At 47.6% G+C, this 16232-nt stretch overlaps 1 protein-coding gene across 1 annotated transcript in view; it reads right to left on the bottom strand.

Annotated features, from left to right (window-relative positions):
- COPS5 (COP9 signalosome subunit 5) overlaps positions 1 to 16232 on the bottom strand; it is a 302319-nt gene that overhangs the window by 149125 nt on the left and 136962 nt on the right. Inside the window, exon 3 of the mRNA XM_085605500.1 lies at positions 12925 to 13053. Coding sequence (XP_085461626.1) covers positions 12925 to 13053 — 129 coding nt within the window. The remainder of the gene's footprint in view (positions 1 to 12924; positions 13054 to 16232) is intronic.

The following is a 16232-nucleotide window of genomic DNA, read 5'->3' as shown; positions in this document are numbered from 1 at the left end:
AGCCTTTACTAAATGTCTCGCAGCGCATGCGTGCTGGCTCAGGCGAGACCTAAAAAAGAACCAGACTGGGCTGCCCAGTATCACCATTATTATTGACAATGGCAATTGAGCCATTAACATGTAATTTGCGGAAGAGGCTTCACCCATGGGGAACTTGAGTGGGAAATACGACACGTGATCTCCATGTAGGCGAATGATGCACTAAAATATATAGAAAAGTTTAACAAAGATTGGTCCCACTCCTACTGGAAGAACTGGAGAAATTTGTAGCAGTATCGGGCCTACATACCAATCGTGATGATCTCTGCTATTTCCTTTGGGTTGCTTGGGGAGGGCCAAAGTCCAATTGCCTGTAAGTGTAGGTCTGAAATGAGAATGCAACAACTTTAGATATCTAGGAGCATGGATGACGTGCTGTCTGCTAGCCTAATATACACTCAACATGGGTAAAGTGGTGGCTGAACTGGAGCGCTCTAACCCTTTCAATTATAGGCTAAATATCTGTGGAAAAATTGGTCTTCCTTCCCTGTTTATATATGCTGCAGCACACAATGTGCCTGATTCCCATGGTGACATTCCATGGATAGTTTATGGAGTAGATTGGTATAGGCTAGGACATTTCTATGGATGGAGGGAGGCCTTGGACCTCCAGACCGGCTTTTGTACTATGCTGCAGCACAACTGCAGCATGTGGAGCATTGGTTGAATTAAGTCCCGAGCTGGGAGTAGTTGCTCCTTACTTGTACAAATTTTAGAGGAAATCTGCCAGAACTATTGATGGGGAGCGGATTTCCAGATGGCTCTCCAGGCTTGATTTGTTGGGTGACGGATCGGTGGCATACAGCGGGAATCAAAGTTTCGAACAGCCTCCCATTTGAGAGCAATAGGTCCCTCTGGATTCTTCAACCTTATCGGGAGATGGAATGCAAGATGTATTTTTGTGCTTGGCATAAGGGGGTGGGGCAAATTCCACCCGAGACCAGAGTCCTCTGATCTCCACCTCTCCCAGATGGCCACCACATCCCAGGAGTGACACATCTGTCACTACTGTCAGATCTGGTTGGGGAAGAGCAGGGTTTTCCGCTGACACAATCGGGGCTCGTAAGTCACCACTGCAGGTCTTTTGTGGTTCCCTCTGAGATCTGAACAATGTCGGAGAGATTCCCCCTATGCTGTGACCACTGAAACTTCAGGTCACACTGCAGAGCCTGCATATGCCAGCAGGCATGTGTCACCAGCAGGAGGTCATGAGGGCCAGCATCCTCAGAGCCAGCCTCACCGAAATCTAGGATAGAGGCCGAAACATCGGTATCATAGCCTGAATATCCGAGACTCCCCGTTTTGGAGGATATGTCCGAAGCTGCACCGTGTCTAGAACAGCTATGATGAAAGGGAGAGTCTGAGAGGCTGTCAGATGTGACTTCGGCATGTTGATAGTGAACCTTAGTAAATGCAGGAGGTCCTCCACAGTCTGGAGGTGGGAGAAGACAGCCTGGGGCGAGAGCACCTTTAACGGCTACATGTCAAGATAGCAGAAGACTGGCACACCTGATCTCTGCAGATGAGCAGCAACCACCACCATCACATTGGTAAAAACCCGAGGGGTGCTGGTAGGCCAAAAGGGAGCACAGCAAGCTGAAAGTGCGCATGGCCCACCGTGAACCGCTGGACGGCCAACCGTGAACTGCCTGTGGGCACGCAGACGGGAATGTGGAAATATGCGTCCTTGAAGTTCAACGCCACCATCCTGTCTCCCAAGTCCAGGGCAGACAAGACATGAACAGGTGTGAGCATTTTGCATCTCTCCTTCCGGAGGAAGAATTTGAGAGGATACAGGTTTAGTATAGGACAAAAGTCACAGTCCTACTTGGGCATCAGAAAGTAGCGGAAATAGCAACTACGACCTACTTCTGATGTCAGCACCCTCTCAATGGCTTCCTTGGGGGAAAGAGCAGTCCCTTCCTGGCAGAGCAAATAAAGATTGTCCTAGTCATCCTGTGGCAAGCTGGTGACGTGGATGAAGGGGTTGTCTCGTAAGGGAGGGAATAAACTCTCCGGACAATTTGCGGAATTCATTGGTCCGATGTTATAGACCGCCAGTGGGCAGGTGATGGCAGACCTGGCCACCCACTGGATGCCCATGACGACAAGAGGACAGACTATAAGGGCTTGAAGACTGTGGCAGCTGGGAGGGTTGGTGGGCATCGTGTCCTCAGCCACGCTAAGGCTGGGAAGCTTGCACGCCGCTGTGGCTGGGTTGGTACAGACATCATAGATATGCGGGTTAAACACCAACTCATACTTTTAGTTCTTGATCTTTTTCTCCGTCAATCTTCACCGTTGCGTGCTCACTGGCGTCGTGCCTAGCCCAAACTGCATGTATAAACTAAACATCATCATTATTGGGGAGACATTTTCGCCCCAAAACCAATGACACAGCTGAAACTGCCACTGCACTTTTTTTTTCTCGCATCTTTTTTCGATGTACTCCTTTTTTCTCCAATTGTTCATCCCAATCTTTCATTTTAAAACTGTTTAAATCCGCATGCAAGGTAATGCAATTTTCCCAGGTTTCTCATGTTTAAGATGTGCCCATACGGACCTCTCTTCGAAAACACGTACAGACGCAAAGTTCATCAGAAAGCAGTTTATTAAAACCCAATGCATTTCGGGCTACTGGGGCCCTTCGTCAGGGGTAACTGAAAATAACCATAAAACAAGCATTATTGTTAAATTAGACAGTGTGTGTACAAAGTCTCTCTCAACAAAACGTAAGTTTGCAACACATTTCTCTAAAAAATATCTCTTGTGAAAAATCATATTATGTGCCACAGTGCAACCAAAAATAACCTCCCGACACCTCTGGCCAAATTCGGTCCCCTCACTTTAGTGTTATTTTAACTCAATATTCACTCAGTCGGTGACATCCCTATCAACTCAATCCCCTGTGCTTCTCCTCTTTTTCTTTCTCCCGCTATCTGCATATCCCGTCTTCAACCACCATGTCTCTCTTCTCTTTCTTCTAACCTCTATCTACGTGTCCCACCCATCACATCCTTCCCTTTCTACACATCAATTACTGCAGTTTGTATTCACCTCAATTCCTCATCACCCATCTGCTCCCGCCCATAATCACCACTTCATCCCTCCTTTGTTATGCACTACACGTCCTACTTTCTACAATCCCCCCCTCGCACGTACCTGCCAAAAACAACCGTAGTCCTCTCTCATACACTGGAAGAGTATCCCTTCCCTTTCCACTGCCTGAATTTAAACTCGACACTCGTGTCCGGTAACCTCCCACTTTTATGGTTATTTTCAGTTACCCCTGACGAAGGGCCCCAGTAGCCCAAAATGCATTGGGTTTTAATAAACTGCTTTCTGATGAACTTTGCGTCTGTACGGGTTTTCGAAGAGAGGTCCGGATGGGCACATCTTAAACATGAGAAACATGGAAAAAATGCATTACCTTGCTTGCGGATTTAAACAGTTTTAAAATGAAAGATTGGGATGACCAATTGGAGAAAAAAGGAGTACATTGAAAAAAAGATGCGAGAAAGAAAAAGTGCAGTGGCAGTTTCAGCTGGCCAGGTCTAAACTGGGGTGGCATGGTGAGCAAAAAAACGATGGATTTAGGCCCAGATCTCTGTACTGGGGTGAATGTATGACATTGTTCTGCATTCTGTCCATCAACTGTTGTTTTTGCAGTTTCAGCTGTGCCATTGGTTTTGGGGCGAAAATGTCTCCCAGATAATGATGATGGGTTGGTACAGAACCAGCAGGAGACCCCTTCCGTGGCCACAATACTTAGACATCTCCAGAAAAGCCAGTTGTCCTCATCTAGGCGTGGAGCCATAAGGCCACTGCTGATGAAACTGCTCTGCTGAGCGAGTCGGTGGTATCCAATCCACAATGTATGGTGTACTTGGCTGCATCTCTCTTGTCGAACAAGTTACTTACCTTCAGTAATTTTATATCTGTAAGAAACATAGGTTAGTTATAGATTCTTTACCTTAGAATTACCCCCAGGTGTCAGACATGTAAAGGCTTTATTAAAGGGGAGGAGCGGTTCTGAGGGGGAAACTCTCGGAAGAAGCACCTCTGTCAAGACGTTAATCCTGACCGCCACGGCTGCCCTCCTCACCACCATTGCAAAAGATGCTCCCATCTCTGCAGCCACGGTAGGGGGAGAAAGCATGCAAGTATCTGGAGAAGTGCCCAGTTCATTGGCTTCTGCCAAATCCTCACACCAGTGCACATTGGGGTCAAGGGGCTGTAATTCTCTGCAGGGTCCAGCGATCCCCCACCAGTCCTCCCCGAGTCCTAGCCTTATGGCCCTATTCTTGGGCATGGGCCATGGCCTGGAAGGTATGGCTCCAAAAGGAGTTGGAGTCTGTGTCGGGTGAAGCCCATCCAGCTCCGTGTCGGAGTCCGGGAGATCAGAATTGGGGATGCCAGGAGCATCGGGACTGGCATCGGGGAAAGGTTGAGGTGGCCAGTCTACATCCAGGCAGGATTCAAGGGGCCCAACTGGGATCGAAGCTTAACCAACGTCATGGATCCAGCAGAGACCCTCCCGAACCTGTGGGACCCAAAGGCGGGCCAGCTGGAGCGGGTCTCTCAAATTATGAGGCAAATGGCCTCATAAAACTCCTGGAGTTGAGCAGGGGTCGCTCTGGCTCCCATACACTCAGAGAAGGAACCAAGCCTCAAATGCAGACGTTCCCTTGTCTTGTCGGCCAAAGGACGAGGTGAAGTCGAAGGGCTTTTCGATGTATTGCTCCTCTTACGATGGGACTTACCCGAGTGACCCGACAACAAGTGCAATGAAGATTTTGGGCTCTGCAACCGCTCCCGGGATCTTCCATTTGTCTGGGATCAAGATATTTGTGACACCGCACGTCAAGCCACCAGGAGTTGAATGATCGCTCTCTCAAGGCCTTCGGGTTCATGGCATGGCAATCAGAGCAGACCTTCGTATCGTGGTCGTGCTCGAGGCACCAAAGGCATACAAGATACAGGACTGTGACTGACATCAGTCAGTGACAGGCGGTGCGGGGTTTGAAGCCGGCCTTCTAGGATGACATCCCAAAAAAATCACTTTGACAAAAGTCGAAAAAAGAAAAATCAACAAATGACTAAGGAGTAGCTCTCTCCAGATTAGCGCTGACACACGCAGAAAGAAAATGGATGTCAGCGTGCTGCAGTTGCGCCTATATAAGCACTGCACACGTCACTCCTGGAGCCACGCAGAGCCGGTCAATGCCACCTCCGGGCACGCAGGGCTACTTGCTTACAAAACTTTTACGGATCCAGTCCGTCGCCTGGGTATAATTCTAAGGTAAGGCATCTGTGGCTAGAAGTCTATCAGATAAAAATAGTAATTGCTATAAACTGGGCTTCCCCAGGAGTGTGGGAGAAGGATCGATGGAAAAGAGATTTGTTGGAATGGCCTCTGTCCGATGAACACCATATGAAGCAGTTTTGCCAAGATGACAAAGTAACAGAGGAATAGGGAGAAATGCTGGTGAAACGTTTGGACCCCCTAGACAATAATCCACCTTGAGGGAAAGACCAGTATTTCTTGAGATATCCATCATAAAAAGACTGGGGGAAGAAGGGGGAGGGGAGGAAGAAGGGGGAGGGGAGGTGGAGAACTATGACCCGGGAACTCTGTCCCTGGGATGATTATACCCCATGGATGGAAACGCATTTTGCAAACCGTACACTGAATGTTTATGGTCTGGTTGAAGTGATATGCCTACTACTGTAATAACACCAAAATAAAGTTGTTGTTTTTTTTAATTCCATGGAGATACTTGCAATCCATTTTCTGCATGTTGGTCCGTTGGTCCTCTGGTCCTGAAGGATGTGATGAAAATACCAGGGCAGTGAAATATGTGACATTCATAAAGGTTTATAATGCCATATGCTTTTAATATGTACCAGGACACACTGCAGCTAAAGCCTGTTAAGTGTTCGCTAGACACATTTTAGCTCAAAGTATTATTTGGCACACTCCAAAAAGAGGACATGCACACTGTTAATTATTGGATTGTATTGTAATTGCATTTGTATAGTGCTTACTACCCCCGACGAGGCGTCGAAGCGCTGTTTCGGCAAGTAGCACGCGACTCCGGGACCCATAGAGGATTAGCGTTGAATCAGTATAGTGAAACATGCAAGTGAATTTTAAGTAGTGGATATGTTAGTCAGCTATTTGGATTCAGAAGGATAGAAGAGGAAAGAAGGTTTATATTTATATAGCCCTTCTAACCCCTGATGGGGTGTTGAAGTGCTTTTTTTTGGCGAGTAGCACGCTACTCCGGAAACCCATAACCCAGAACGTATGTCCGGCGCAAAGAGGACGCCAGAATGGCCGGGAGAGGCATAAATACCTCCACCTCCTCGGAACGCCGGAAGTGACGCGCCTAGGCAAGGGGGACTACCCTGAGACCCAACATTAGAGGGGGTGGGTTAGTGCCCAAATGGCACTAAAGGGCCGCCCTTTTAGGGTGGCCCCCTGCGTGGGCCGCGGGCAGCAGCATAGTGCCATTATTGGCAACACACCCCACCCACACAATAATTATACTATCCACACCACATTATCAGGTTGGTCCAATAGGGGTAGTTGTGAACTTGCTTTCCCCTTTTGTTAAGGAAATAAACAGGGGGCTTTAGTGGGTTGACCTAAAAGATGGATCAAGAGGATCATTTCCTGTGGAGGACTGCACCAGTAATGAGTAACCGGAGACATTGAAACCTGTCTATCTGTGTACTGTAAACGTTTCCCTCATTTCTGGCTAATCAGCATTGGTCTAAAAAGATTTATACAGAAGAGTACAAACAAAGTTTAATTACAGGGTACAGATGTTAATGTAGTAAACATACCAGCAGCTGGTAGCAAAAGACATCTCGCCACACAAATAAATAACTAACCTGACTGGGGCTATTATATCTATATTACTGATTGGGAGGCGGGTCCTCCCTACATTATTCTTCTAAACCCATTAGAACAATGACGCACAGAAGAACGTTTGTGCTTCGTAAAGAGAACTGCATGATTTGAAAGGTTAAGGCACCAACACAGTTTTGCGTTTGGATGATTAAGACAATCATGGCACTGTCAAAAACCGAAGTTGCTGTTAAAGAAAAACTTGGAAGCATATGAATAGTTCTATGTAACAGTGCAAATATGCAGAGTATCAGAATACAAAGGGATGAACGGATGACCATTGGTGGAATTTAAACTAGGACAAGGAAGGGCAATGGATGTAAACGTTTAATAGAAGAAAAAGAATTACGATTAAACCACCGATGAAGCATGAAAGGCTACTACTGTACTATAGAGTAAGTTGTCCAGAGACTAGCTCTCCCCTCGTGCAGCTCCTCCATAGACTGCCTGCCCCCAGTGCTGTCCAGGTAGGTTTGAGACCGCTGCCTCCCGCTCAGGCCCTGCCCCCTCCCTGCTCGCATGATCCTCCTCTTTGTGCCCTTGTTTTGCAGTTTCTTTGCTGTTGCTCCCCTTCCTTCACCCATTCCTCTTTCTTTTCCTTATTTCCTTTTCCAACTACTCTTTTCTTTTTTATTTTCATTCCCGCTCCTCGCCCGTTACGCCGGTGCTGCCTCCGCGGCCCCTCCCCTCCCGCGTGTGCCTGCTAACGCCTCCCAGCTGTCCCGCCCTTTCCCAGACCCCTACTTAATGGCGGCCACGCGCAGCAGGCACGCCAAAGGCAAGCCAAAGGCAAGCCTGTCTGCACCCGTCTACGCCCGACCAGCACCAGAGACCCTGGTCCTTCTACCCACCAGCGCTACAGCGCCTCGGCCCTCTACGCACTCAACTACGGCCAGGACAACAACTGCAAGCATTCTTCACCGACCGACACCCATGGACCTTTCTCCTGCAGCCACTGTTGCCACTTCTTCGCCCACCTCAACCCACCCGCCACAACTCCACTGCCCCCAAACCCTGCAATGCATCCTCCTCAACGTCCGCTCCCTCCACAGACACGCCATGGAAATCTGAGACCTCGACAGCACCTCCCCCGACGTTGCCTTCCTCACAGAAACCTGGACAAACCCCACCTCAGGACCAGACATCGCGATTGCCATCCTCAAAGCCTATAAAATCACCCGGAAGGACCGCACCAACCGCCCCGAGGAGGCATCGCCATCGCTCACAAATCCAACCTCCGACTGAGCACCCACACAGACGGGCCCACAGACCTGATGGAATACCTTCACTTCAAGATACAGACCAACCCGACCATTACCCTCCGAGGCACCCTCATCTACAGACCCCCCGGGCCCTGTGCACCTTTCTCCAACTCCATCACCGACATCATCACCCCGCAAGCCATCACCTCGACCAACTACACTTTGCTGAGAGACCTCAACTTCCACCTCGAAAACCTCCAAGACCCCAAATCCTCCTCCCTCCTGGACAACATCCTCAAAATCAGACTCGAAACAGATCTTACCAGACACCACGCACTAAGCAGGACACATCCTCGACCCCATCTTCACAGCAGGACCTCCATCTCCTTCAGCAACACCTCCGAACGCCCATGAACGGACCACTGCTGCGTCCATTTCACCTTTGAAACGAACATCACCCTCAAACACCCACACCAGCGCAGGAATTGGAACAAGATCTCCGATGACCAGCTCAGCGCCTACCTCCGCAGCTCCGCCCCCACCGCAACTGACGACAACCCAACCACCGCCGCCTGAACCCTGCACAACTGGATCACCCCCCCCCCTCAAGAAAACTACCAACCCACACACCAAGAGAGCCAGCTGGTTCTCCACAGAGTTGAGAATCAAGACGAACCTGCAGACGCCTCGAAAAAACATGGAGGAACTCCAAAACCACAACAGACGTTGACAACTTCAAAGCAGCTACCACCGCCCACCACAAGCTCATCAGATACACAAGGAAGAAAGCACTCCAGGACAGAATCTCCACCCAATCACAAAACAGCGAGAAACTCTTTGGCACCACCAAAGAGTTCGCCCAACCCATCGAGACAACCAACATCCCCGCCCCCCCCACCCCCCCGGACCTCTGCGACAGACTCAGCGCCTTCTTCCACCACAAGATCAAGACCATCTAGGACAACTTCGATGACAACCTACACGAGGAACCTACTCCCACCATTCCCCACACCAAGCAGCACACACTTGACAGCTGGACCGCCCTCACCATCGAAGACACCCTGAAGCCTATGAAGTTAAAACACTCAGGGGCCCCCACCAGACCCCTGCCCCCCACCACATCGACCACAGAGCCGCAGACATCATCCCCACAGAGCTTCGACGAATCATCAACCGCTCCTTCGAGACCACCTCCTTCCCGGACGACTGGAAGCATGCCGAGATCAACCCTCTCCTGAAAAAACCCTTGGTGGACCCCACCGACCTCAAAAATTTCAGACCGATCTCCTTACTCTTTTACCCGGTGAAAGTCATCGAAAAAGCCGTCAACAGCCAGCTCGCCACCTTCATAGTAGAAAACAACATCCCCGACTCCTTCCAATCCGGTTTCAGGAAAAACCACAGCACCGAAACCGCCCTCCTCGCCGCGACAGATGACATTCGCTCCCTCCTTGAAAGAGGAGGGACTGTGGCCCTCATCCTCCTGGACCTCTCCGCAGCCTACGACACAGTCTCACCGCACCCTATCCCGCAGACTACACGAAGCAGGAATCTGGAACAAGGTACCTCGACTTGATCTGCTCATTCCTTTCCGGTAGAACGCAGCGGGTCAGATTCCCACCCTTCCTCTCAGATCCCACACTGACCACCTGCAGAGTTCCCCAAGGATCCTCCATCAGCCCCACCCTGTTCAACATCTACATGGTGCTGCTCGCACCTATCGTCAGATCACATGGACTCAACATTGTATCCTCTGCTGATGACACCCAACTCATCCTCTCCCTATCCAACAAACTCCACATCTCCAAACATAGCTTTCAAGAAGGAATGGAAGCTGTCACCAGGTGGATGAAGAACAGCTGCCAACAACTCAAAACGGACAAAACCGAAGTACTCATCATGGGCCCACACCCGACACCTGGTGGCCCCTGCCCTCGAGACCCCCACCCCCTCAATCCCCCCACTGACCACGCACGCAACCTCGGAATCATCCTGGACCACGAACTCAAAATGGACCGCCAATTCAACGCTGTCTCTTCCTCCTGTTTTCACACCCTCCAACTCCTACGAAAGACCTTCAACTGGATACCCCTTGAGCACAGGAAAACAGTCACCCACGACCTCGTCAGCAGCAGAATGGACTACGGCAACACTCTACGCCAGGATCAACAAGAACCCCACCTGCAAACTCCAAAACATCCAGAAGGCCTCCGCCAGACTAGTACTCAACCTACCGCGCCACTGCCACGTCACCCAACAGCTGCGGACACTACATTGGCTCCCCGTCAAGAAGAGAATCACCTTCAAACTTCCCACCCACGCCCACAAAGCCCTCCACAATACCGAACCTGCCTACCTAAACCACCGCCTCTCGGTTCCACGCACCCCAAAGATCCCTCTGCTAAGCCCAGCTCTCCCTTGCTACGGTGCCGCACATCAAGAAGACCAGAACAGGAGGTCGTTCCTTCTCCCGCCTGGCGTCCAAGGCATGGAACGTCCTCCCTCTCCACCTCCGACTGACATCAACACTCTCCAAGTTCATGGAGGACTTCAAGACCTGGCTCTTCGACAAATCACCGTGAACTTCCTGGAGCTGCCCCCCACTCCCCAGAGCGCCTTGAGACTATTTTGGGTGAGTTGTGCACTCTACCAACCCCCAATTGATGATTGAAACCATGTTAGAAATGGGAGCCAGAGGAATGAATTTTGCTAAAAATATGAAAACCCAAAGTAAATGGGAAGCGGGGAATAGAATAATGAAAATCCACTCAATAAGAAAAGAAAACTAAAAATGGAAAGTTGAGTTGGGTGGTGAGAAAAGGGTATAACAGGTGGGGTAATTTGATGGAACCTGTGGCAGTGAGAATCCTTTTATCTATTCATCAGTTGTAGTAAGTACACAAACGAAACGAATGATAAAGACATTTTAATGCCAGCTCGCTTAGTGCTCAAAATAAAGGAAGACCTGGGACTGGATTATGCACTTGCCAAGCTTTACAATTCAGTGCTGTGATGTATTCTACTCAGAAACTAGACGGTTCAAGTGAAGCCCCTCCCCCCCCAAAAAAACAACTGGCCTCGCAAGTCAAACCCCACATCATCATGTTGGACCGTACTTCGATATACACATTGGAGTGAAAAATAAGGTACATCACCTCTCATAAAAATACCACACAAATTTTAATGCAAAAATACTGATCAACACCTCAATGTTTTTTCATCCAAGATTAAAGCATGCATATTTGATGAGAACGTCAGAGATCACGTTCTAAGTCGCTTATCTATAACCTACATATTGCCAAAAAAGTAAATAAAATACAAATTGGTCTTGTAAATTCAACACGACTAAAAAGGTCGAAAAGTTATTGTGTGAAAGGAGTGGGAGTGTTGAGCAGCTCCAAGCTGACACTGGGCCAGAGCTTTCTTTGCCTCGATAAATCAGAGACCGACACAACTCTTGTGACAAGTGCAAAGAAGAGCACAACACACACCAAGGTGACCACTTCCAGCCTGCCTGAAACTGCACTGAAGGAAGTCTGTGCCTCACTTCGCTTCACCAACAAGGTACTGGCCAGCTTCTTGGAAGGCAATCACCCCTTTCTTCTGCTACTCGTTACTGTATTCGGAGCAGTCACAGTTAAGAAGACTTATTTGGCATAAGAAAGAGGAAATAATAGGAGCCACAGGTGTCTGCCTAGCACTAGGCAAGGCTAGAGGTAGCATCACAAGTAGTGCACTCGGTATTACACTATTACAATTCATCCGCTACAAATCACAACAAAGTTTTAACAATGCATTTACTACTACAACAAAGTGAGTTATAATGAGGCAAGTTAAAACAAATTAAAATTACAGCATATTTTAAGGGCGGTAGCTTTAGGGATACCTAGAGTAGGAGTCTGTGATATGTAGTATATGTGGTACTCCGGGATGGGTACCGCTTAGGGGTTTTGATTAATTTTTGGGCCCTGGGATGGGTAGTGCACAGGGATCGTGGCGAGTTTTAAGGGCCCGATGATGTATAGGAGGTTTTAGAGCTCAGAGATGGATATTATATAGGGGTAGTGAGTTTTTTTGTTTTTTTTAGGATCAGTGATGTGTGTTAAATGGGAATAGTAAAGGGTTTTTAGGGTTCAATGATCGTATTGCCGACAGGTAGAAACTTTTTTAGGGTAGTTTTGAGGGTAAGGATATTTTAGGGTTTAGAGAACTGCTGTGTTCCGGGGTAGTATGGATAATTTACATATGTATGTATATGTGATGTAACGCATATAATGATAATCGTCACTGAGACTAATTTATTGTGAATGTAGTTTTGGGCATGTGTTATAAGCGTGATGCGTGGTGTTCGTGTTCATTGTAGTACCCTATATTTGTGCGGTCTTCCTCAAACTAATGGTCTGTAGCCCCTTGATGGGTTCCCGTGGTATTAAAGTTAGAGTGGGAAAGGGCAAACTACAGGTAATGTAGAAGAGTGCGCTATAATCTACGGCGAAGGATGGATATTGACTATAGTACACAGGAAAGCGCATGTTGTAGACAGATGTGAAGGAGGCAGCACGGGAGTTAACACTGCACTAGTCTCCAGGCAGCAGAGAAGGGTCCATCAGTGTAATAGAACATTGAATGAAAAGGGCAACCTGCAATTGTAAATCCGGCAACATGCATGAGGGGCGCCTGAAGCAAACCCAGAAGCTCACATCTTTCTTTCATGTCATATTAAAGAAGAGCCATGACAAGTCAAGCACAAATGCTGCATATACTTACCACGACTGCGACAAAAGGCTCCTGGAACTGCTGATTTAGCATCTGTGTGCTGACATCAATCCCCGAGAGCCAGCAGCCGTAACCAGGGTGACTGTGATACCAACCAATGGCATTTTCAAGACGGCCGACCTGGATTAGGAAAATAATATATACGGGCATCAGTTATTCACAAGAGACAGCTGCCCTCTGGTGGAAACTTTAGTAAATGTATGTAAATTCAATTGAATAGTAAGAAAATAAAACTCGTTTATGTGCGGTATTTTTCTTGGACAGATGCAGGACTGCTTAGAGGTGCATAAAGTTCTAAAGAATCAACGGGGGGGGGGGATTGGAAATGTTTCATGTCACCGCACTATGAATGTTCAAAACGAAAAAAGTTAAATAACAAATAGCAGCACTAGCCTTTTTCAGTTCTAAGCCAGACATTTTGGTAGTTGCCAACGAATGTTTATGCATTTAATTTTTCAAAATCAACAGAGCATACATGGTTGTAGTCGTAATTGGCAAAGTTTAACTATCAACTTTAAAGTTTAACTAATCAACAAGCAAGTTGCCACTAGTATTGTAAGGACATATTATTCCAGGCTCTGCGCTATCGGCCATAGGCATTCATTTCAACTCACTCAAGAACACACCACCTCGCTGCAAGGCATTCATATAATCAATCAAGCAGTGGCAAAGCCAACAGGCCTGGCTTATAGAAACACGCTTTCTTTGTTCTAATGGTCGTATTGTATTTATTTTGAAGATAAAACGATATCACGATTGTATATGAACTGACTTCTTTTAGAAAAAATAAAATGTGATAGAGTATTTATAAACTTCAGAATACTGTGCCGAGATGTAGCCACTGGCGATTTTGGCTGCAGATCACAGACCTGCCAGCATTTGCCAGCACAGTGGGAATCTAGGGAAGAGATTCTGTCTCATGAGAATAAAGTCACTGCATCTGCTAGCTGTACTAAAACCATTGTGAAATCGAAAAAGACAACTCTCCAGTATGAAGCTTATTATCAGAGGACTGCCCTAACCTGTAAGACGAAATGCGAAACTCAACTGCCGCCCTTGTACCCAGGACATTTCTCAGTGAACACCACTCCCACTCTTAGGTGTATAACTAACACACTGCTCAGTAACAATCAATCAATCTGGACCCTGCATGTAGAACAAATTGCACTGCCCTGGATACACCCTGCTGACCACAAAGGCAGGTCACAATGCCCAAAGATAACCAGCACATTCCTCAAACACATTCTTAGATCACAACCACTACAGCAACCACAGGTAGGACACAACAGACATCTTCGCCAGCACAAAACACTGTTCGGATACCAGCACTTCAGCCCTTTAATATACCACAAACACCCCAGCACAAACCTGTACAATATATTCCTAAGACAAAACCATTCCAGAGTTTCATGTGGAAAACAATACAATAAAAAAGGCAGCCCCATTTCCCACCCACGATGGAGAACTGGAGACACTTCCCCTCTCCACCAAGGCACCTTCATAAATACGAACTCTTTCCCTACTGATGACGGAGGAATCCAGAAACACGTGTCTAGGGATACGTATCAAAAAATATGGCATTAGCCAATTATTATCTGAACTTTGTACTGAGCGAAAAAACTTTGAACTACATCGACCAAGATGCCTGGAGGTAATGACGCTGACACGTGATGGCAGTGTGCTCCTATCCCCTTTTACTTTCATAAATATGTATTACCACGGATTAGGGAGGGTGCATCAGGAGGGCTGGTGCATATCTCACAGCTCTTTCAATATCCATTCCCCTTGTATCGACCTTACAAGTGTTCTAACAGTCATGTAAGCGGCCCTCTTAAAACCCTTCACTGTTATACACCCTTGCATAGCTCTTCTCAATCAAGCACTGAGCCATGTATGCATGTCTTACAACTATTTCCACAACCATGCACTCATCGTACCCTTCCTAGATCCAGGCAGTCCTCCAACACTCCTTACAACCATGTATGCACCCTCACACAACCCTTCGTACAACTATGGAACTCTGCTGCAGCCTGTGTCTTTCTTTTAAGCATCCTATATATAGCCCTTCTTACAGCCATGCATCGTTTGCACCCTTCTTACAGCCACATGCTCCTCTTGTACAGCCAAGTATGCACCCCATTAGCAGAACTGCTCGCAATAATGCACCTTATAACTCCTAGATTTTCAGGCACCCCTCTTACAGCAATTCACACAACTGTGCACCAATCTAAGATTCTGGCACACAGCTAAGCACCCATCTTACAGCCCTCCACACTACCACACGCATGTCTTACTGCCCTCCACACTGTCATGCACCCATCTAACAGCCATTCACATTGCCATGCACCCCTCTCAGCCCTTCACACTACCACACGCCTGTCTTACAGCCCTTCACACTACCACACGCCTGTCTTACAGCCCTTCACACTACCACACGCCTGTCTTAGAGTTTGCCACACTTGACTTGCATCCACCTTGAAGACACGGACGTGCCATGCACCCCTTTTACAGGCCTTCAAACTACCACATACCCATCTTACAGTCCTGCACACTACCTCGCATCCATCTTACAGACCTGTGCATTGTCACAGACCCCTCTCACGGCCCTCTTACAGTCATACACGCGGTCATGCACCCATCTTACAGCCCACCACACTGCCATGCACCCCACTTTTAGCCCTTGACACTACCACATGCCTGTCTTACAGCCCTTCACACTACCACACGCCTGCCTTCGCGTTTGGCACACTTGACTTGCATCCATCTTGAAGACCCGTACGTGCCATGCACCCCTTTAACTGGCCTTCAAGTGTTCCCAGAGGCACCTGTACATAACATGTCCGCTGAATGGTCTTCTTTTTGAACAAGGTGACTGGCATGCATCAAACTAATGGAAGTAATCTAGAGGAAATACCAGTTTCTCTCCGAGTCCTTACTGTAATTGCAGAGCATATTTCAAAGTAGTCACTGCACGTTATAGCTCATAGCAATTTAAGCCACTTTTTGCTCGAGTATCGTCAAAAGGCCAGGTACCTGAATTGATTTTTATCTTTGAAAATGTCGAGTACTTACAAATATTTAATCTTCTGCGGGGAAGGTAAACAAAAAGTTACTAGAAACCAAAGTTCTCAGTTTAAAAACATGAGTTTTTTAAGACTTGACTTACTAAAAACAGTCATTAAGAACAACCTTTCGGTTTATGGCCCACTTGTAGTTTGTCATTGATTAGGGAGCAGCTCATAGCAGATTGCTGCTCATCGGCATAGTTGTGTCTTATTCTAGAATCTTCTACTATTCTG

Source organism: Triturus cristatus, chromosome 5_1 (genome assembly GCF_964204655.1).
Source record: "Triturus cristatus chromosome 5_1, aTriCri1.1, whole genome shotgun sequence".
Lineage (NCBI taxonomy): Eukaryota > Metazoa > Chordata > Amphibia > Caudata > Salamandridae > Triturus > Triturus cristatus.
The sequence above is the reverse complement of the archived record's forward strand: the minus strand, read 5'-3'. Positions and strand labels throughout refer to the sequence as shown.